Source organism: Jaculus jaculus, chromosome 9 (genome assembly GCF_020740685.1).
Source record: "Jaculus jaculus isolate mJacJac1 chromosome 9, mJacJac1.mat.Y.cur, whole genome shotgun sequence".
In the NCBI taxonomy this organism is placed as follows: Eukaryota; Metazoa; Chordata; class Mammalia; order Rodentia; family Dipodidae; genus Jaculus; species Jaculus jaculus.
This window is the reverse complement of record NC_059110.1, coordinates 89896175-89920253: the sequence shown is the minus strand read 5'-3', so window position 1 is coordinate 89920253 and position 24079 is coordinate 89896175. Positions and strand designations below refer to the sequence as shown.

Genomic DNA, 24079 nt, shown 5'->3' with positions numbered 1-24079 from the left:
TCCTGCCAAAAGCCTCCAATTTGGACTCCCAATTCAGCTCCAAGACTCCCATTAATCAAATGAGGTAACAGATGTTTGAACGTGCTTGGAAACTGGCCCTCCACCACTCAAGAAAAGACACTTTTGAAAAAAAAAATATTTTTATTGGAACTCATCTGAACATCAGATATACCTGGTGTTGGTTAGCAAGAACCGTTTGTACATTTGATATTGATGGTGCCAAAACCAAAACAGTGACTGGACATGATGGGAGAAAAGATGGTTAAGAACAAAAACCTGATTTTGGAGAGGAAAATGAAATGAAAGCCAGTCAGATTAAGTGAAGATGCGAAACCTGGTACAACAAAATCCTTTTACAAAATATAAATTTATTACGAAAACCTGGAAGGATAATGTGAGAAAGGTAAAGGAAGAGAAAGGGAGGCAGGAGAAGTGGGAGAGGAAAAGAGAAAGAGGAGATGAAAGAAGACAAGAGAGCGGAGCACAGCAAAGGAGCAGACGCCGACCTGCCCACAAGGCCTGAAAGCCTCGCTGTGTAATCGCATCAGAAAACAAAGCATGCTGAGATACAGTGCTCTGCCCCCATCCGTGAGCTCTAAGAGGTCAATTAATGGAGCTCCTGGGAAGGGGACGTGAGGTTACTCGAAAACCCAACAAGGAAAATTTAAATTAAAAAAAAAAACAACCCACAGTCTCATTTCCAATGTTCACTGCTTTAAAAAGGAATAAATCCATCTGACAGCAGGAGAGAGGAGTGGGAGAGGGAGAGAAGCAGATGGAGTTTAGACAGCCCAACTCCTCTAGAGGGGAAAAGGAGGAAGGTCTCCGGGAGGAGAAGGGAAGGGAGAGAGGAGGGAAAGTTAAAACACTGATGTCTAATCTAGTTACTGTGTTAAAAAAGCCACATGCACAGCAGGCCCCCTGGGGGCTGAGGGCCCACACTGCGCCCGTGCGGCTGTGGTGGACATAGCTCCTGGCCTCGTCCCCATTCTTTCACAGGTCAGAGCAGAGTCGAGCAGTGCTGCGGCGCGGGGTCGGCTGCGCAGCGGGGCCTCCGGCTAGTCTGCTGGAGCGGATGTCAGCAAGGAAGGGCAGACAAGCCACATGGCAGGGAGAGAACACCGAAACGCCTCATTTCAAATAAAAAAAGAAAACAGCAGTCTATACAGTTGTTTGTTTTGGTTCAGTACAAACAGAATAAAAAGTCGTTGCTCTTGATGGTCAGCAAACACCCAATTCTGAAGAAGAGGAGTGGTGACGCCCAGCAGATGGATTGGGACCCCAGTGGTTGGCGGGGTGCCTGGCTTTGCGGCCCTCTCCCAGGAGGCAGAGAGCACAGCTTTAGGTAGTGTAAGCCTTTTTCCTTTTATTTAGAATCTTTTTTTTTTCTTTTTCTTTTTTTTTTAAGCAATTTCCCCGCTCCCATGTTGGGCCAGTAAAGATTACATGAGAACTGGCCCACCTATCGGCTGGGATACAGATGCACCAAATGAGGATTAAAAACTTTCCGAGCGAAAAGTAGAACAGAAAGAAAAAAGAATCTCCTAGCATTTTCCCCCAAGGTTTCACTCTCCCGCCACACACACTCTCCAAAGGACCGCTACAGATCCAACTCTGCAAGAGAAGACAGAGCAGTGTCAATGGGAAGCTGCGAGGACACCAGGGGAGGCTTTCAGTCTTGACAGGCAGAAGACAGCGCTGCCCGGCCCTGGGCCGCCCGGGCCGGCACTCACCTATGTCAGTTTCTTGGCTTTGTTGTAGAGGGAATCCACTACTTTACTCATGTTCTGAATGGTTTCCAGAGCAGCTTCATAAGTTTTATCTACTGGGGGTTCATCAAAAATAATCAAGACGCCCTCCCCCTGGTCCAAAATCCCTGCAAGAAACACAAGGACAAGCCAGGTAAAAGAAGGGTCAATATAAAAGCAGCTGAAGTAGTCTCCCAGACTGCCTACTTTCTCCAGAAAAGAAAAACAGAACTCCTATTTTCCACTCCTAGATGTTTATTACATACAGAAGAGGAGCCAGGATCCCAGGGGACCCTCAGGAGAAGCAAAACACCCACTTTTAACAACAAACTTCTTCAACTGTCTCAATGTCACAACCATCACAGCCAGCCCCTTGCCTGTGACAGTTACTCACCATGAAACTTCTTGTCAAGAATCATCTGTGATAATTTCCTTTCCACGTCGGCCTAAAAATCAAAGCACATGATTAAAGGGACCAATAACCACTATGCAGAAAACACCCTGACATGTGAACTTTGCAAGAAGGAGGTCTTGGATTGAAACAAACTGGCAATAATGCATCTTACTCTGGACCCATGTTGCCTGATCCCCAGAGAAAGTTTGGAACTTTCCAATTGGGCCAGTCAGGTGCAAATGCAGCCCTTCCATAACTCCTCCCTCCTACCCTTAGATGGCCTGAGAACTCCTTACCTTGGAGAGTTTGATGAGGCTAGATATGTGTTCAATCTAAAAGGAAACACAGAGAAACACCAACACTGAAAAGATTTTACTTTTTCTTTTCCCACCAATATGGAGGCTGGGGACAGAGAACTGCTGTGTCTCTAAAAGCGCAGATCTCCTGGGCCATGCTTAGCGCTCTTGCTCCCTGCCCCCATCCTTGCCTTTCATTACTACACACAATAACACTCCTGTCCCACAGAGCATACCAAAAACATTTACCACATGCACAGTGACTACACTACAAAAGCAAGCAGGGGGCGGGGGGAGACCTCACAAGCTTCTACGCCACCAGCATCCTTCTCCTTGAATCGCTGCCCAAGCCCTTGGACGCCTCTTACCCAGGAAGTTATACCTTTCAGGAAGATATACCCTCCAGGAAGATATATCCTTGAAAGTGAGTTCCCATTTTGGACAGATATGAGGAGGGAAGTAGCTATAGTGAGAATGTCCAGAAGGGTTCTTACCTGTACTCGAGAGAAAGGCTCAATAACCCGGATGAGGTTTTGCTCCAATAAGTTGTCATACAGCTTGGCCAGATGTGTGCTGATGATTGGGTCGTCCCGGAGCTCGGCCCGGTAGTCTGTCAGGGCCTGCACAAAGAGTCAGTACAGAGACTAGCACAGAGATGCACTTTAAAGTCACACTTGTCCTGCCCCTAGCTCCTGAGGAATCCACACGGTTGACTGAAGTACTAGAGATTTGGGAAGATGAAAGAAAAGACAGGACAGACAGCAAAAGAAAAGGAAAAGCAAGATCTGAACTGTGAAGTGGCCACCTTTCTATCCATAATTCTCGTGGCAGTAGTTCCAATCAGATAGGCCCCACGAGAAGCTCTAAGAACCAAATTAGCTGCATGAGAATTTTTGAACATGTATTTCAAAGAATTCTGGAGATAAATAATGGGAAATGTTGATCCTACAATTAGCTCTTGGGATTTTTCTGAGGAGTCTCCGAATAATATAACTTAGAAATGAAAAGAAAAAGTAACTAGTTCTGTTTGGGTCTAGTTTCCAAATTATCTGAACACAGAATCCTGTTACAAGGAACCACTTGGAATACAAGTGTTCCATCAGGACTGGAGAGATGGCTTAGCTGTTAGGGTGTTTCCCTGCAAAGCCTAAGGACCCATGTTCAATCTCTCTAGATCCCACGTAAGCCAGACACACAGAGGTGATGCAAGTGCAAGGTCACAAAAATGTGCACTAGGTACAAGCAACTGGAGTTCAAATGTAGTGGCTGAGGCCCTGGCATGCCAGCTCATATTATTTCTCTTTCTCTCTCTCTCTCCACTCTTACACACACACACACACACACACACACACACACACAAACGTTTCATCAAACACCCACTTTTGGGATAAAATGATCTGTACTATATTCACGTACATGATGCAGTTGTCTTTAGTGATGGTTCAAGTCCCAGCCTAATGTTAGCTCTACTCTGAAGTGTTGGAAGAAGCAGACCAAAACAAGAAAAAGAAGCAGACAAATGGTGCCAATAAGGGATGATAGGCAAGAACCTCTCCCCTCACTCCAAGAAGATGAATTCTGGAGATGGTTACAGAGCCACACTGCCTGGTCCTATCCACACTGGTTTTTATTCTAGATCTAGAGAGGTTCAAAGACTACATAAGTCTCATCCTCAGGCTTGAGGAAGTCTTCTGCTCATTCTGAATCTTCCTAATGAGCAAAAGAAAATCTAGAACATTATCCTGAGGAAGTTGCTTTCAGGCCAAATGGGCACACTTCTTTCAAGCTAGGTGGTGGCACATATCTTTAATCACAGTACTCAAAAAGCTAAAATAGGATCATCATGCATTTGAGGCCAGCCTGAGCAACAGAGTAAGGTCTAGGCCAGCTTGGGCTAGAATGAGACTCTGCCTTAAAAAAAATGTCCTGGTCCGGGATCCTTGCACTAGATAGTGTACAAGGCAAGTGTGGCCGGGAGAGAATCTGCTTCTTTTTTTGGAATGGAGCAGGACCTGAAGAGATAAACAACCCAGGCACTTCAGCCTGACCCCAGCTGAAACCACACAAGAATTAGGGAAATGATCAAGAGTGCTGCTTTCTCGGTGAACCTGGTATCAGCACAAGGGTGAAGGAGACAGACACAGAGGACACTCAACACCTACCAAACCAGAGATCTGAAGGCTCCTAAGAGCCCATCACTGAAGTAGACTTAAAATGCACCCAACATGTCTCAGGGAATTTTGCAGAAGAGGCAGAAAGATTGTTACAGCCACAAATTGGAATGTAGAGACATTGCCTCTCCCCTATAACTGACTGCTGGCCCCACAATGCATGACCCTCAATCCCCATGGGGTTGACCTGCATCCCCAGTGAGGTGTGCCTCTTTGGAAAGTGGGCAGAGAGGTAAAGGATGGTCCCAACATGTGTTCTTTACAAACTAAGTATGTCAATATCTAATAAAATTTTAAAAGAAAGAAAAAATGGAGCTGGAGAGATGGCTTGGTGGTTAAAGTCACTTGCCTGCAAAGCCTGACAGCCTGGATTCAATTTCCTAGAACCCATGTAAGGCCAGATGCACAAAGTGGCGCATGTGTCAAGTTCATTTGCAAAGGCAGGAAGCCATGGTGCACCCATTCTCTCCATCTCTCTTCTCAAGTAAATAAATAAAAATATCTTTAATAATAATTTTTAAACCACTTTAAAAAAGAGAAAAAAATCTCTTTTCAGACATTTTCTTCAGCGGGGTAGCCACTGTTAAGGAGCCCATGCTCTTATAAATACTACCTTAACCAGGATCCTATAAGCAACCCTAATGAAACTTACTAGATCATTTAAAAAAAGATATGAGGGACTGGAGAGATGGCTTAGCAGTTAAGGCATTTGCCTGCAAAACCAAAGGTTCCTGGTTCGACTCACCAGGACCCATGTAGCCAGATGCACAAGGTAGTGCATACATCTGAAGTTCATTTGCAAATAAATAAGTATATATATATAAGTCCCCCAAATATATATACATATAATTTTGTTATTCCCTAAGGGCTAGAGCAAGAGCTCAGTTGGCCATGCAAGCATTAGTACCTGAGATTGAACTAGCATACACATCAATGCCACACAGACATGGCAGTCCACCCCTTATTAAGCTGGCTAGCTAGACTGCAAAACTGGTACGCTCTCGGTTCAAAAGAGACGCTTTTTCAGTAAGTAAGGAGCAGAGCAACTAAAGAAGACACCCGACGTCAACTTCTAGCCTTGACACAAGCACACACACACATACATGAACACATGTACACATGCACGCACATCACACATACACAGAAGGGGAAAAAGTACCTAAATGTACCTTCTCCCCTAACTACTCCAAATACCATACTTGCCTTTTCAAAATCTGCCAGCGACCTGTTCTTGCTAGCTTGAGCCACACATTTTAATGCTTCTGTCTGAAAATAAAAAGAAATCATGAAGTGATCTATCCTGCATGCTTATGACCCAAGGTCTCACAGGCTCTTCCTTCTCTAGGGAAGAGCCCATCCCACCATCACCCTTTCTCAGAGTCTAAGAGAACAAAAGCGGAAAGTAATGAGTAGTACTGTGTGGCAACCAGCTTCCGATGAGATGAAGTAACTTAAACACAAGTTGCCCAAAAGGATAGATTTGGATATAGATTCTCTAGAGACGCTAAGCTAAAAGGGAAAAAGACAAAGAGAACTATCATTTCACCCAACACCTTCTGTTCTCAAACCTGATGATACTTGGGTTTTAAAAAGATTTCCTCTGGCTGGGCATGGTGGCGCACACCTTTAATCCCAGCACTTGGGAGGCAGAGGTAGGAGGATTGCTATGAGTCCAAGGCAGCCTGAGACTACATAGTGAGCTAGAGTGAGACCCTACCTCGGGGGAGGGGGGGGGAGGGGAATTTCCTCTGCTAGCTTTGATACAAGATGTTGAATAAGGTCTGCTACATTGGGATTCAAGCATAAACAGTCTACTTATTATACCTGAATACGCCTATGGAGTGCTGAAGTTCAAAGTACAATGACTAAGGGCCATATCTAACCTTGTTTTAAAAAGACAGTTACCAAACTATCAAGCCTCCACTCAGCAAGAACCTACCACGCTCATCTCTAAAGCAGCCTGACTCCTACTGGGATGGGAAACTGAAGGGTGCAAAGCAGCAGCAGGCGCTCCTTGGTGCCAGACTATGCACTTCAATAAGGATGGCATGTCATATGCAGCAGAGTAAATGTAGATGACTATCATGAGCACAGTGTGCCCAGCATTTGTCCTACAGACAAAACAAATGTCAGAATGTGGAAGTCCTGGAACTTAGAACCAGATAACAACTCAAGTTCAAAGACCAGGTCTACCACTTCTTACCTACCTGACCTTGTCCTAAAAACTGGCCATATCTGACTCTGTCTCACCTCTAGTTGTTTGTTTGTTTGTTTGTTTGTTTGTTTTGGGGGGCATATGTTTCAAGGTAGGGTCTCACTCTAGCCCAGGCTGACCTGGAATTCACTATGTAGTCTCAGGCTAGACTCAAACTCACGGTGATCCTCCTACCTCTGCCTCCCAAGTGCTGAGATTAAAGGCATGGGCCACCATGCCCAGCTCAACTTTAGTTTTTGCAAAAATAGTGCATTTCACTATAGTAATAACCAATATTCTTGAGGTCAAAATTAGGACTGTCCTGAAACTTTTGCTTATGTAAAGCCAATTAAGGCCACTTGTAAAGAAAGAAAAAAATCATCTTTTGAGGACAGTCCTACAATGTACTGAGATGACCAATCTGCTGTTTAGTGGCAACTACATTTGAAATCCAGAATGACTACTTTTATGTAACTAGTGATAGTCAAGCAAAGTACAAAGAGAGGACAGTACAGACACCCGAGACATCATCTTTGCACAGATGTCACACATACCTACTCAGGTATTAGCATACTACAAAAGGCTCACCAACCATCAAGGGCCTTTTCTAAAACCATAAACAAAATTCAAGGCACAAATGGAAAAGCAGTAAACTAAGAAACACTTAGGTAGGTCTCAAGAGCTAGGTGATGCACCAAGTATTGTGACCTCTCTCAGGTATATGTGCCAGTCCTAAGAGGCTTCTGATTCAGAAAATCAAGATGTCATACTCGGGCTGGAGAGATGGCTTAGCGGTTAAGCGCTCGCCTATGAAGCCTATGGACCCTGGTTCGAGGCTCGGTTCCCCAGGTCCCACGTTAGCCAGATGCACAAGGGGGCGCACGCATCTGGAGTTCGTTTGCAGCGGCTGGAAGCCCTGGCGCGCCCATTCTCTCTCTCTCCCTCTATCTGTCTTTCTCTTTGTGTCTGTTGCTCTCAAATAAATAAATAAAGAATGAACAAAAAAAAATATTAAAAAAAAAAAGACGTCATACTCTTCATATGTTAAATCTGCAAATCAGGCTTGTGGTAGATAGCCCTTCTGGCCAAGTAAAATGAAGCCTAACTCAGAAAAATGCTATCATTTATTTTTGCTAAGTCCCTCAAACCTCCTGATGTCCTAAGAGCACTCAAAACTGACTTTCAAGGCCAAGAACTTAACAGTACAGGAAACCCACTGAGCGAGCTTGAAGAAGGAGTGGAGAAAAGAGTAGAATGGAGACCTGAAGAGTGCTGTTCTCAAGAATCTTACATAGGCTGGTACCTCAGCACAGAACTGCAGTCATGGTATTCCCTACCTGCCTCCCTGCATATCGAAGTGCAAGCTTCCCGCTCACCAAAGCCTGGACATCCTCTGGGCTAGGAAAGAAAAAAAAAAAAGATATAGTTAGTCAATTGCTCCAGGACATTATGAGTCTAACCATAAGTTTAGGTAGAATTTTTACCAGAATTCCACTGTAAATCTGTACAAAGAAAAAAAAAAAATTCCAGCCAAATCTCTAAACTCATATGCCCCAAACAATGCAGAAAGTTTTCTTCACTCCAGGCCAAAACTAGCAATGAAAAGTTAAAAGCTACTGAAGTTTAAAAAGAAAGCCTAGCTGGGTGTGGTGGTGCACACCTCTAATCCCAGCACTCAGGAGACAGAGGTAGGAGGATCACTGTGAGTTCAAGGCTAGCCTGAGACTACATAGTGAATTCCAGATCAATGTGGACTATAGCAAGGCCCTAACATGCACGCACACATGGCCTGAGCCTAACAAAAGCAATCAAAACAACAGGCAGAACAACAAATGTAAGTCAAATTCCAGCATGACAGGTCTTATTAAAAGGCAACCTTATAGCAGTCAAGGCATTTGCCTGCAAAGCCAAAGGACCCAGGTTCGATTCCCCAGGACCCACGTTAGCCAGATGGACAAGGGAACGCACGCGTCTGGAGTTCGTCTGCAGTGGCTGGAGGCCCTGGCGCACACATTCTCATTATCTCTCTCCCTCCCGCCCTCCCACTTTCTCTGTCAAATAAATAAATAACAATAAAATATTTTGAGCCAGGTCTGGTGGCATACGCCTTTAATCCCAGCACTCGGGAGGCAGAGGTAGGAGGATCCCCATGAGTTCAAGGACACCCTGAGACTACATAGTGAGTTCCAGGTCAGCCTGAGCTAGAGTGAGACCCTACCTCGGAAAAACAAAAACAACAACAACAAAATAATAATAATAATAATTTTAAAAATATTTTTTAAAAGGCAACCTTAGGCTGGGCATGGTAGTGCGCATCTTTAACCCCAGCACTTGGGAGGCAGAGGTAGGAGGATCACCATGAGTTCGAGGCCACCTGAGATGACATAGAGAATTCCAGGTGAGCCTGGAAAACCTCAGCTAAAAAAATCTGATTTGGGGATAAAGCTCAGTTGTTAAGAGTACTTACCTAGCATGTGTGAGGACCTGAGCCCAATCCCTAGCACCACCAAAAATAAAAGATCCTATGGAATCCAGAGATTTGCACTTAATGAATATTTTACTTATTCCCAATAGAATTTGATAGTATTCTTTATAAACTGTCATACTTTTGCAAACATCTTCTCAGCCCTATACCACCCCCCCCATTCTGGGTGGCTTAGTTGGCTACCCACTGGCCTATCAGCTATTTCCTGTGCTCAGCACCTATGAAGACACAATATTTGAATAATAAAGAGAATTCTCCAAGAAAATTCCCAAGAAAGGGAATTTCTAAAATCTACCTCCCCAGGTCTGAAAGAAGAACAGCCAAGGTGCCATGGAACACCACTGACTGCCCCCCGCCCCACTCTACCTCAACCAGCTATAGCTGCAGCCACAATTGCAACTGTAACTGGCCAAACTCCCTGACCAAGCCATCTCTGCCACGGCACACAGCTATTATTATTCCAGTTAATGGGCACCTACGTGTTGAGCATGATTTTGCACAGCAACATGTACTTCAGAGATGTGATGGCCTTGGGGCTATCAATGGAGTCATAGCCCTCAAATGCCTCATAGAAGTATGAGTATGCAGTTTTCCAGTCCTTCTCCTCTGCTGCATGGATAATACCTGGGCATTGAAAAGAAAGGAGTAAGAATCATAAAATCGAAGAACCATAAAAGAGCTGGAAAGACCCTTAGAAATTTACTCCAACCACATCAACTTACTGATGAGGTCAAGAAAGGAAAAAGGACCTACCCTAAGTCACAGCCAACTTAAAAGAGCTGAGAGAAGAACCTTGGTCTCTGGCCTCACTATTTAATATTACTGTATTAAATCTCAAAGAAGTTAGAGAACCAACTCAAGAGGGAATCCTAAACAAGACAGTGTATCATCTTTCTCCCATGCTTCTCACTACCATCCTAGTTTCATTGCAGCCACTGGAAAAGGTCTCTGTGACCTTACCTGTGCAGGTCAGAGAGCTGACCCAAACATTACAAGCTCTCTCTCTCTCTCCAGTCCCAAACTGGTCTTGAACTCATAGTGATCCTCCTGCCTCTGTCTCCTGAGTGCTGGGATTAAAGGAGTGTACCACCAAGCCTAGCTGAGCTTGGCATTTTTATACTGAAACAGCTTTCGTGATGGTAAAGAACCCCAACATGTTATTATCATTCAAATATTTGACACTTTTATGGATGTGCTTTTGCCTACATGCAAGCAGTAGCATTTCATGTGATGCCAAATCCATAGACCTAGGAGCAGTGCTCTTTGGGCAGACACCAAAGGTCACCTCACTAACCCACCACTGTAAGTTAGGTTGCTCCTGGTGATCTTAACTTGGACTGAACCTAAACTCCCAACCTATACTATTACTTGGGACAACATAAAAATTAGTTATTTCTACCTTGAGGGATATGTGAGCTTTAAAATTCTCTACTAGCTCAAATTCTGATCTGGTCCTTTGTAAAGTTAAAAGACCTCAGATCCCTCCACTTGCTTACCACAGTGCTTCCCCACACACTTCACAAAGTGTTTAGAACAAGAGAGTAAGAGGATGGAGCTGCTTAAACATGATCCCAAGAAATGTTTGAACACACCTGCAGCAAGCCTGTGTCACATGGCAGAGAAGCTGAAAACTTAGAACTTATTTAACCTGAGTGAAGTCAGCCCTTTGACTCTATCAAAGCCTCCCACCTGGAGGCTAGAGAAATCAAATTCTATTTCCTAGTACAGATAACTAGAAACGCTTTGAGGAAAATGGCCCCCTCTCTACAGCAAAGGAGGACCTCTCAAAAAATTTTTTTCTAACACACACACACACACACACACACACATATATAAAATGAGGTATATCCCTTTTTTCCCCTACCTCCCAGTATAAAATGTAGATAGAATAAGCTAAACTCAAAATAAGCCTACGGAAAAAAAGGGGGGAAAGGGGGAAAAGAAAGAAAGAATGAGCCAGGCACACATCCGGGTGCATACCAGTAATCAAAGTACTCAGGAGTTTGAGGCAGAAGTCTAGGTTATACAGGACACTGTCTCAAAAAGGAAAGAGGGTGGGAGGGCGGGAGGGAGGGAGAAAAAGGCCCAAAGTGACCACATTAGTACTAGCACTAGGTGGCGCAAGCATCTGGAGTTCAACTACCATGGCTGAGGCCCTGCCATGACAATTCTCCCTCTTTCTCTAGATTTTTTTTAAAAATGTTTATTCTTAAAAACAAAAAACCAAAAAAAAAAAAAAAAACAAAAAACAAAAAACTAGGTGGGCTGGAGAGATGGATTAGTGATTAAGGTGCTCGCCTACAAAAACAAAGGACCTCAGTTCAATTCTCCAGGACCCATGTAAGCCAGATGTACACAGTGGCGCATACATCTAGTCTGTTTGCAGTGGCTGGAAGCCCTGGTGCATACATATTCTCTCTCTCGCTCTCCCTCCATCCCTCCCTTTCTCCCTCTCAAATAAATAAGTAAATATATATATAAATATATAAATAAATCTTAAATAAAAAAAAAAATCCTAGGGCTGAAGAAATGGATCAGGAGTTAAGGCACTCACAAATTTAAAGGCACTGTCATGCAAAGCCTGCTGGCCCAGATTCAATTTCCCAGCACCCACATAAAGCTAGATGCACAAAATAGCATGTGCATCTGGGGTTCACTTGCAGTGGCAAGAGGCCTTGGTATGCCCATTCTGTGTGTGTGTGTGTGTTATCACAAATTTAAATATATATATATAAATACTTTAAAAAAAAAAAAGCAAAAAAACTAGACCATCAGTCATGCAACACAAACAACAGAGCCTGCCATGTGTCAAACACCAAGAGGACAAATACACTGACAAGGCTCTTAAGCTCAATCTGGTAGGAAATATGCCTTCATGACTTAAGAATGACAAGGGCTGGAGAGGTGGCTTAGCAGTTAAGGTACTTGCCTGTGAAGCCTAAGGACCCAGGTTTGATTCCCCAGAACCCACGTAAGCCAGATGCACAAAGTGGCACATGTGTCTGGAATTCATTTGCACTGGCTAGAGGTCCTGGCACGTCCATTCTCTCTTCCTCTCTCTCATTCAAATAAATTAAATATTTTTAAAATATTTTTTGTTTATTTATTTATTTGAGAGCGACAGACACAGAGAAAGACAGACAGAGGAAGAGAGAGAGAATGGGTGCGCCAGGGCTTCCAGCCACTGCAAACGAACTCCAGACGCATGTGCCCCCTTGTGCATCTGGCTAATGTGGGACCTGGGGAACCGAGCCTCGAACCAGGGTCCTTAGGCTTCACAGGTAAGCACTTAACCGCTAAGCCATCTCTCCAGCCCTCAAATAAATTAAATATTTTATATATTTTTAAAAAAGTCAGAGGCCAGGCATGGTGGTGCACGCCTTTAATACCAGCACTCGGGAGGCACAGGTGGGAGGATCGCTATGAGTTTGAGGCCACCCTGAGACTACATAGAGAATTCCAGGTCAGCCTGAACTAGAGTGAGACACTACCTCGAAAAAAAGCCGGGCTGGAGAGATGGCTTAGCAGTTAAGTGCTTGCCTGTGAAGCCTAAGGACCCCAGTTCAAGGCTCGATTCTCCAGAACCCACATTAGCCAGATGCCTAAGGGAGCGCACATGTCTGGAGTTCGTTTGCAGTGGCCAGAGGACCTGGCACGCCCATTCTCTCTCTCTCTCTCTTTTTTTTTTTTTAATTTTATTTATTTATTTGAGAGCTACAGACACAGAGAGAAAGACAGATAGAGGGAGACAGAGAGAATAGGCGCGCCAGGGCTTCCAGCCTCTGCAAACGAACTCCAGACGCGTGCGCCCCCTTGTGCATCTGGCTAACGTGGGACCTGGGGAACCGAGCCTCGAACCAGGGTCCTTAGGCTTCACAGGCAAGCGCTTAACCGCTAAGCCATCTCTCCAGCCCTCTCTCTCTCTCTCTCTCTCTCTCTCTCTCTCTCTCTTATCTGCCTCTTTCTCTCTCTCTGTCCATTGCTTTCAAATTAAAAGAAAGAAAGAAAGAAAGAAAGAAAGAAAGAAAGAAAGAAAGAAAGAAAGAGAGAGAGAGAAAGAAAAAGCCAAGCATGGTGGTGCATGCCATTAATCCCAGCACTTGAGAGGCAGAGGTAGGAGAATCACCATAAATTCAAGGTCACCCTGAGACTACATAGTGAATTCCAGGTGAGTCTGGGCTAGAGCGAGACCCTACCTCAAAAAAAAAAAAAAAAAAAAAAACAGTAACAAAATTAGAAATATAATGTGTACAGAAAATGTACTTTTGGTCGTAAATTGATTTACTACCAAAGAAAGGAAAGCACAAAGGAAGGCGCACAGAAGAGACGTCTAAACTGCATCCAGAGGACACACAGGAATTTGCCATAGGAACTGGTAAAAGGGGAAATTTAAGCAGAAATGACAAAATACAAAAGGGCACAGAAACAGGAAATAACATGGAACATTGGGAGAAAATGATGTCATTTGATGACTAGGATGGGAAACCAGAGGAGGATGAAAAGTAAAAGCTAACTTCTCTTTAAAAGCTTGACAGCAGTGGAGAACTTCTGGGAACTTTTATAAGATCAGGTCAGTGTTTCAGAAAAGTCACACTGGAGCCAGAAGAGACTGGAAAGAGTAAGTAAGGACAGAAGAGACCAGTAAAAGACCAATCCAGTCAGCTGGGCCTCAGTCAGAACAGTACATTTAGAGGCATGATCAACATGATCTGGTAACTGACTACATAAGAAGGATGAAAGACAGAAAGAAGTCAAAATCACTCCAAAGCCAAAAGCTTGAACATCTAAGTCAATACGGTACCAGGAACAGACATGAAGTTCAAAAACGAACAACTGCATAGGGAATTGTATAATTTTTGATACATGGAGAATGAGATATAAGGATATCTCGGTGTCCTTTATACAGCACTAAATTTAGATCTAAAATTTGGGGGGAAAAAATAAGCTACTGGAGATCTAAATGAAAAGACCATCAGTGCTATGAGCTAGAGCTATGGGAGAATATAGGATTAGACAGAAAATGAGAACAATGGTGGGAAGATGGCTTAGCAGATTAAGATATTTGCTTGCAACACCAGAAGGCTTGGGTTTGATTCCTCAGTACCCACATAATGCTACATGCACAGGGCTAGAAAGATGGCTCAGCTGTTATAGGCACTTGCTTGCAAAGCCCAACAGCCTAGTTTTTTATTTTTATTTTTATTTATTTATTTATTTGGTTTTTCGAGGTAGGGTCTCACTCTGGCTCAGGCTGACCTGGAATTCACTATGTAGTCTCAGGGTGGCCTCAAACTCTCGGCGATCCTTCTACCTCTGCCTCCCGAGTGCTGGGATTAAAGGCGTGCGCCACCACGCCCGGCTAGTTTTTTATTTTTATTTGAGATAGAGACAGAGGGAATGGGGAGAGAAAATGAATGGGCACGCCAACGCCTCTACTGACTGCAAACAAACTCGAAGATTCATGCGCCACCTTGTGTATCTGGCTTACATGGGTACTGAGGAACTGAACCTGGGTTTTTAGACTTCACAGACAAGAACCTTAACCAGTAAACCATCTCTCCAGCCCAAGGCTAGGTTTAATTTCCCAGTACCCACATAAAACCAGATGCACAAAGTGTTGCATGCACCTGGAGTTCATTTGCAGTGGCAAGAAGCCCTGGCAAGGCTGGATAGATTGCTTAGCAATTAAGGCATTTGCCTGCATAGCCTAAGGACCCAGGTTCAAGTCCCCAGTAGCCACATAAGCCAGATGCACAGGGGTATATACATCTGGAGTTCGTGTGCAGTGACTGGAGGCTTGGAGCACCCTTCTCTGTCTGTATCTGCATTTTTCTCTACCTCTGTCAAAATAAATAAATTGTTTTTTGTTGCTTTTTGTTTGGTTGGTTGTTTTGGTTTTCCTGAGGTAGGGCCTCGCTCTAGCCCAGGCTAACCTGGAATTCACTACGTAGTCTCAGGGTAGCCTCAAACTCATGGTGATCCTACCTCTGCCTCACAAGTGCTGGGATTAAAGGCATGTGCCACCAGCCAGGCTAATAAATAATTCTTAATTAAAAAAAAAAAGAAGTACTAGCAAGTCCATACTTTCTCCTTTCATCTCTCATTTTCCCTCCCCCCCTTGTTCTCCCTTTGCAAATAAATAATTTAAATAAAAAACCAGATGTGGGGCTGGAGTGATGGTTTAGCAGTTAAGGCACTTGCCTACAAAGCCAAAAGACCAAGATTCAATTTCCTAAGACCCACATAAGCAAGATGCACAAAGTGGTATATGCATCTGCAGTTTGTTTGTAGCAGCTGAAGGTCCTGGTATGCTCCCACTCCCTCTCTCTCTCCCTTTCAAATAAAATCAAATCTAAAAACAAACAAACAACAAAAAAAAAAAAAAAAAAAAACAAAAACAGGGCTGGAGAGATGACTTAGTAGTTAAGGCACTTGCCTACAGAGCCAAAGGACCCAGTTTCAATTCCCCAGGAAGTAAGCCAGATGTACAAGGAGGTACATGCATCTGGAGTTCCTTTGCAGAAGCTAGAGGCTCTAGTGTGCCCTTTCTCTCCCCCTCCCCCTCACCAATTTCTCTCACTCTTTCTCAAATAAATTAATTAATTTAAAAAAAAAATAAGGGCTAGAGAGATACCTTAGCAGTTTGCCTCTGAAGCCTAAGGACCCAGGTTCAATTCCCCAGTACCCACATAAGCCAGATATACAGGGTGGCACATGCAATGGCTGAAGGTCCTAGTGTACCCATTCTCTTCCTTCCTACCCTCCCTCTTTCTTTCAATCTCTCTCTCAAATAATTTAAATTAAAAGGGCTTAAGAGGTGGCTTAGTGGTTAAGACACTTGCCTACAAAGTCTAAGGACCCAGAGTCAAGTCCCCAGTATCAATGTAACCCAGATGCATAAAGTGACATGTGTCTGGAGTTTGTTTGAAGTGGCTAGAGGCCATTGCAGGCCCATATTCATTCATTCTCTCCCTCTCCCTCCCTCTCTCCCCCTCACTCTTCTGCTTTCCCTCTCTCTCTCCCAAATAAATAAGTGGATAAATAAAATATATATATATAAAGGGTTGGCAAGATGGGCTAGTGGTTTAGGTGTTTGCCTGGGAAGACTAAGAATCCATGTTCTAGTTTCTAGATCCCACATAAGCAAGATGCACAAAAGTGAGGCAAGTACAAGGTTGCACATGCCCACTAGGTGGTGCAAGCATCTGAATTCCATTACAGCGGCTAAGGCCCTGGCAAATTCTCTTTCTCCCTCTCCCTCTCTTTCTCTAAAAATATAAAATAAAAATAATTTTTTAAGCCCAGATATAGGGCTGGAGAAATAGCTTATCAGTTAAGGCACTTGTCAGCAAAGCCAAAGTATGCCAATTCAATTCCCCAAGCCCCACATAAAGCCAGATGCACAAGGTAGCACATAGGTCTAGAGTTCATTTGCAGCCTCTAAAGGCCCTGGCACACCCATTCTCTGTCCCTCTATTTGCCCCCCTCAAATTAAAAGAAAAAAAAAACAGATGTACAATGTAAGACATGCATCTGGAGTTTGTTTGCAATGGTGAAAGGCCCTGGACTGCTGTTCCCTCCCATTCTCTTTCTCTGTGTCTGGCTTGAAAATAAAAATGAAAAAGAAATCAGGAGCATGCTGTGGTGGTGCACACCTTTAATCCTAGCACTCAATCACCTCGGACTACAAAGTGAATTTCAGGGCAGCCTAAGCTACAGTGAACACTGACTCAAAAGGGAAAGGGAAAGGGAGAGGGGAGGGAGGGGGAAAGGAGGGGGAGGGGAGGGGAGAGAGGGGAAAAGAAGGGGGAGGGGAGGGGGAAAGGAGGGGAGAGAGGGGTTTGTTTTCTTTTCTTTGTTTTTCGAGGTAAGGTCTCACTCTGGCTCAGGCTGACCTGGAATTAACTATGTAGTCTCAGGGTGGCCTTGAACTCACAGTGATCCTCCTACCTCTGCATCCCGAGTGCTGGGATTAAAGGCATGCACCACCAAGCCCAGCTTCTCTCAACTTTTTACAAATGAACTCCAGACACAAGTGCCACTTTGGGCATCTGGCTTTATGTAAGTACTGGGGAATCTATCCTGGTTCGTTAAGCTTTGCAAGAAAGTGTCCAACCCGCTGAGCTATCTCTCCAGTCCAACAGATGACAATTTAAAGAGAAAAGTTTGCTCTGTCATTAGAGGCAAGTCAAAGACAGATCTGAGTGGGGAGTTAAGACTGAAGACAATAGAAAAGGATAGGTAAAAAGACCAGTTTTGATAAGGAATAAAACTGTGCAGGAGCCAGGCATGGTAGCACATGCTTATAATCCTAGCACTGGGAAGGCAAAGGTAGGAAAATTGCTGTGAGTCCGAGGCCAGCCTAAGTGAGACCCTACCTCAAGCTGCCCCCACCCCAAAAAATGCATAGGAAAGAGAAAAGGGCTCACATTGAGAAAAATCTCTACTTCTTTTGAAAAATAAGAGGCAAGTTCATCTCTTGACTGTGAAGGAAAGGAATGCTTTTAGGCAGTGACTCAAAGAAAGTATAGAATTGGGTTAAGGTGTCCACCATCTTATGTTATCTTGCCCACAATTCTAGGAGGAGAAACCGTCATTATAACCATTTTACAAATAAGCTAAAGACAAATAATTTAAACAAGGTCACGTACCTAGAAATCAGCAGAACTAAACGTCTAACAAGTAATCACTACCACTAGATTATAACAGCCCTGAGAGTTCAGCTGGAAAAGCACGACCATCTGTAGAGGAATATCAGAGTTTAAGCTGGTCTTCTACCTCTATTTCCTTCACTCTTCCAAAAATGATGATTCAAGTAAGAAAGCTGCTGAAATAGTATTCTAGGGCTGGAGAGATAGCTTAGCCATCAAGGCCTTAGCCTGCAAAGACTAAGGACCCAGGGTCAATTCCCCAGTACCCATGTAAACCAGATACAAAGGGTGGCACATATGTCTGGAGTACATTTGCAATGGCCAGAGGCCCTGGCATAACCATTCTACCTGCTTTTTTCTTTTTCTTTCTCTCTCTCTTAAATAAATATTTTAAAAAGAAAAAATAAGAAATTGTATTCTACCTATCAATCTTCCAAGCCTCAACATTCACATACTGAATCACAAAGGTACATACTAACACCAGGCATGGAGGCACATGCCTGTTAGCCTGACATTCAGGAGGCTGAGACAGGTAGATTATGAGTTTCAGGCCAGCTTGAGCTGCACTGAGTTCAAGGCTTTCCTGGGCTATATAATGAGATAGTCTCAGAGATGGGAAGGATAGGGAGAAAGTTACACACTACACAGTCAGCTAAAATTAGGGTATCGTCCCACAGTTCTAATCTTAGGTCTTTTCCCAAAAAAAAAAAAAAAAAAAAAAAAAGCCAACAAGTTTTCAAAGCTCTCCAAAAGATTTATCAGATTAGGTTAACAAATGTAGGTTAGGCCAATCCTGAAGAGAAATGCTACCATTACGAATAAATGACTAAGAGCTAAACCTTTGCAAGACGTCTTTGGAATATGGCTCTACCAGACAGTTTACCTAGCCAGGCACTGATAAGCATGTTTTAATACATATTAGGTAGTTAATAGGAGGAGACCAGCTGGTTAGAAAGTTAGGACGGTAGGGCCAACAATATTCTTCAGCCACAGTCCCTTAGCTCCTTTTCACCAGAAGGTAAGAAGCACTCTAAGAAAATACACCTAGAAACACCTGAGTGTTACCTGACTGCATGTCCAAAGTGGCCTGCAACTTAGGTGGGCAGTAGATGGCATTTGCTGTGGTCCGAGCAGAGGTTAAGGCAGCCCGAGCCTTTGGCAGATTGCTCAGAGCATGGTATGTTTTGCTTTCTAAAAGCTGTACCTCCACCAAAAGGGCTTTGTCATCCATCTTTTTCAATTCACGCAGCAGCTGAGAACCTAGAAAAGGAAAACACACATATGTTCCTTTGTTGGCCATAATTTTACTATCATAATAATGCAAAAATTTCACTCTTCACTCTCATAACACTAAGGAAAAAGAAACCTACCTAAACCCATAAAGGTTACCTTGAGAGCCCAAGCAAGAATTGAGTTTTCACTCTAATATGCTATCTTCCAAATGAGAAATACAGAACTCTTTGAAGCTTTTCTCCTGCCTAAAAACACAAACCTAAGATTTAAATACAATAGAGTCTCTAGCCATAAAATGCTAAAACTAAGCTGGGAGTGGTGGCACACGCCTTTAATCCCAGCATTTGGGAGGCAGAGGTAGGAGGACTGCCATGAGTTCGAGGCCACCCTGACACTCCATAGTGAATTCCAGGTTAGCCTTGGCTAGAGTGAGACCCTACCTCAAAAAACAAAAAAAAGCTAGAACTAGTTATCCAATTCAGACAGGAACTTCAGCTCACTCTCCCAATCCAACAATCACAAGACTTTGTAAGAAACACTGGTGTCAGGCAAAGTGGCACATTCCTGTAATCCCAGCATTTGGGAAGCTGTGACAGAAAGATGACATGTTAGAGGCCAGCCTGGGCTACAAAAGAGAGACTTTGTTTCAAAAAAATCAAAAAATAAAATAAATAGACACTAGGGTTTATGAGGAAGTAAAATAATTCCAGATATGCAATATTCTCCACTATACCTCATTTCCTCATCTGTGGAGAGATTATCAAACGCATACATTTATACCATGTACAAAAATTCAATCCGCAGGGCATGGTGGCATACGCCTTTAATCCCAGCACTTGGGAGGCAGAGGTAGGTGGACTGCTATGAGTCCAAGGCCGCCCTGAGATTACACAGTGAATTCCTGGTCAGCCTGGGCTACAGTGAGACCCTACCTCAACCCCCCCCCACAAAATTAAATCCACATGGATGAAAATCCTAAATGTAAGAACTAAAACTATGGCATAGGCATGTAACCCCAGCACATGGGAGGCTGAGGCAAGAGAAACATGAGTTAAAGGCCAAATTGGGCTACACAGTAAGTTCCAAGACAACCTAGACTATATAGTAAAACTCTACCTGAAAAGACAGAAAGAACTACAACCATGAAACTTGTAAAATAAAATAAAATGTAAGACTCTATCTTATTATACCAACAAACATAAGCAACAAAAGAAAAAAAAAAGTACTTTTGTTTTTGTTTTTCAAAGTAGGGTGTTGCTTAGCCCAGGTTGATCTGGAATTCATTATGGAGTCTCGGGGTAGGCCTGAACTCACAGCAATCCTACATCTGCCTCTTGAGTGCTGGGATTAAAGGCATGTGCCACCACACCTGGCCTAAGAAGTACTTGTATTTATTTATTTACAATTTGTTTTTTTCCAGGTAGGGTCTCACTTTAGCTCAGGCTGACCAGGAATTCACTGAGTCTCAGGCATACTGCCACTATGCCCAGCTATTTTTATTTATAAGAGACTGGGGGGGGGGGGGGAATGCCAGGGCCTCCAGCCACTGCAAAACAACCCCAGATGCATGTACTACCTTGTGCATATGGCTTACATGAGTCCTGGGGAATCCAACCTGGGTCCTCAGGCTTTGCAGACAAGGGCCTTAACCACTAAAGCAATCTCTCCTGGGTGTATGCATCTGAAGTTCATTTGCAGTGGCAAGAAGCCCTGGCACACCCATTCTCATTCTCTCTCTCTCTCTCTCTCTCTCTCTTTCTCTCAAAAAAAAAGTAAATAAATATTTTTAAAAAATGGAAATAGGGCTGGAGAGATGGCTTAGTACTCGAGGTGCTTGCCTGGGAAGCCTAAGGACTCAGGTTCAGTTCCCCATACTCATGTAAGCCAGATGCACAAGGTGGCCAAGCATCTGAAGTTCATCTGCAGTGGGGCTAGAGGACCTGGTGTGCTCATTCTCTATCTGCCTCTTCCTGTCCCTTTTTCAAATAAATAAGAATTTTTTTAAAAAGGAAAATAGCTCAGTTGCTCTTCAAAGAGCTAAGCCACATCTAAACATGTTCCAACAATCCCACTTCTTGGTATACACAAAAGAAAAGCAGGTCCAAGCTGGAGGGATGGCTTAGCAGTTAAGGCACTTGCCTGTGAAACCTAAGGATGCAAACTCAATTCCCCAGTACTCACACAAACCAGAAGCACAAGGTGGCACATGGGTCTGGAGTGAAGTCTGCAGTGGCTAGAGGCCCTTATGCACCTCCATTCTCTATCTGCCTCTTCCTTCTACTCTCAAATAAATAAATACATAAATAAGTATTTAATTTCTTTTTAATTAATTTATTTATTAGAAACAGAGGGAGAGGGAGAGAGAAGGAAAGAAAAAGAAAGAATAGATGTGCTAGGTCCTCTGGCCACTGCAAATGAACTCCAGATACATGTGCCACCATGTGCATCTGGCTTCCATGGGACCTGGAGAATTGAACCTGGGTCTTTAGGCTTCATAGGCAAGCGCCTTAACCACTAAGCCATCTCTCCAGCCCAACAAGTATTTTTTTAAGTTAAAAAAAAGGGGGGGGCTGGAGAGATGGCTTAGCGGTTAAGCGCTTGCCTGCAAAGCCTAAGGACCCCAGTTCGAGGCTCGGTTCCCCAGGTCCCACGTTAGCCAGATGCACAAGGGGCGCACGCATCTGGAGTACGTTTGCAGAGGCTGGAAGCCCTGGCGCGTCCATTCTCTCTCTCTCCCTCTCTCTCCCTCTATCTGTCTTTCTCTCTGTGTCTGTCGCTCTCAAATAAATAAATAAAAAATTTAAAAAAAAAGAAAAGAAAAGCAGGTCTATGTGATGTGAAACAGCAACATTCACAAGAAAAAAAAAAAAAAAAAACCCAAAAGTATACCAACTGATGAAAGAATACTTAAAACATGATACAGGCAATGAACAATTATTCAGCAATAATGGAGAAATAAAGTAATGGGGGTGCTGGAGAGATGGGGCAGCACTTAAAGGATGGTCTGTAAAACCTGCCAGCGGGAATTAAATTTCCCAGCACCCATGTAAAGCCAGATGCAAAGTGGTACATGCATGTGTGATCCCAACACTCCTACAAAGATGGGAAGCAGGACCAGGAGAATCCAACCAGCAAGGCTGACAGTTGCAGCTTTGCACTAGCAAGAGCCCCTGTCACAAATGTGAGTGAAGCACGGACACCTCAAAGTTATCCTAACCTCCATACATATGCCATGGCATGCATGCTTGTACATACAAATAAATAAATAAATGCTTTCTTTTTTTAAAAAAATGAAATACTGGAGTTGAGAAGACTCAGTCAATAAAGCACTTGCCTTGCAAGCATTAAGGACCTGGGTTGATTCCCAGTATCCACATAAAAATGACAGGTGACACACGCCTTTAACCCCAGCACTCAGTAGGCAGAGGTAGGAGGATCACTGTGAGTTCAAAGCCATCCTGAGGCTACACAGTGAATCACAGGTCAACCTGGGCTACAGTGAGACCCTACCTCAAAAAACAAAGGAAACAAAGGTCCCCAAAATATAAAAAAAGAAATAAAAAAATAAAAAAAAAGAAAAAAAGAAAAAAAAAAACAAAGGAAAAAAAAATTAAACACAAGTCAAAGGGCTGTGGAAATGACTCAGGAGGATTTAAAGGTGTTTGCTTGAAAAACCTGTCAGCCATGGATTTCCCAACTACTCACATAAACCTGCACCCCAAAAGTGGCACAAGCATCTGGTGTTTGTTGACAACAGCAAATGTTCCTGGCACAAACACAAACACACACATACATACATACATACATACATACATACATACATACATAAATATTTAAAAAAACAAAACTAAACAAATGAAAATGGGCATAGTGGCACATGCCTGTAATCCTAACACTTGGAAGGATGAAGCAAGAAGACTGAGTTTAAGGCAGGCCTGACATACAAGATATCATGTCTCAAAATAAACAAATAAGCCAGGCCTGGAGGATCAGATATTTGAAGCTACTCTAAAACTAAATAGTGAATTCCAGGTCAGCATGTGGTACCTGGAAAAAAAAACACAAAGTAAATAAACAAACAAATAAATGAAACAGCCAGGTGTCAGTAACCCGTGCTGTTAATTCCTCGTCCTCAGAAGGTAGAGGCAGGAAAAGCAGTTCACGGTCATCTTCAGTTACACAAGGAGGTGGAGGCCAGCCTGAGCTACCTGGGATCCTCTCAGAAAACTCCCAAGAGACTCAACACTCACCAAAGCTAAGAAACAGTGACTACTGAGTGCTCAATGTAAACAATACCCTAGCATCCCCTCTAAGGCTCAGGAAAAATCACAGGAGTAGAAAGAACGTAAGAGCCAGAGTGTGGGGAGGACTGCTTTAGAAAGTTCTCTTCCAGACACAGCAACTGGAATCTGCACAAGACCCACACAATATGGAGCCCATCAGTATCCCTTCATGTATGATGGGACAAAAAACAAAAATAAAACACACACACACAAAAAGCCACAGCATCAAAGTAGAAGAGGGAGGAATTAAAAAGAAAGGGTTCTCAGGTTGTTAGTCTTAGCAAGCAAGTGCCTTAACCCCCAAGCCATCTGTCCAGCCACTATTTGTACTTTTTTCCTTGGGTGAACTCAAATTTCCCTTCACATTTCTCAATTTTGATGTATCACTTTTCTTCAATTCCATATTCCCAGAAGACAACATGTATTTGTTATATTTTTACCATATTTGGCTTTTATTAATTGATTGATTACTGTGAAAAGATACTTGGCCAGAACTAACATAGTTAAAGTGTTTAATTTGTTTTACAGAAAAAAAAAAAAAAAACAAGAAAGGGTTCAGTAGAAAGGGAGACAAGCCGGGTGTGGTGGCGCACACCTTTAATCCCAGCACTCACAGGTAGGAGG

General features: G+C 43.4%; 1 protein-coding gene across 1 annotated transcript in view; it reads right to left on the bottom strand.

The window, feature by feature from the left end:
- Positions 1-1346: 1346 nt before the first annotated feature.
- Positions 1347-24079, bottom strand: part of Psmd11 (proteasome 26S subunit, non-ATPase 11) — a 59139-nt gene continuing 36406 nt past the window's right edge. Inside the window, exons 6-14 of the mRNA XM_004664579.3 lie at positions 19005-19199; positions 9768-9912; positions 8141-8201; positions 5813-5875; positions 2933-3058; positions 2439-2474; positions 2143-2194; positions 1734-1876; positions 1347-1614 (exon numbers count right to left, since the gene is read on the bottom strand). Coding sequence (XP_004664636.1) covers positions 1734-1876; positions 2143-2194; positions 2439-2474; positions 2933-3058; positions 5813-5875; positions 8141-8201; positions 9768-9912; positions 19005-19199 — 821 coding nt within the window. The 3' untranslated portion in view covers positions 1347-1614. The remainder of the gene's footprint in view (positions 1615-1733; positions 1877-2142; positions 2195-2438; positions 2475-2932; positions 3059-5812; positions 5876-8140; positions 8202-9767; positions 9913-19004; positions 19200-24079) is intronic.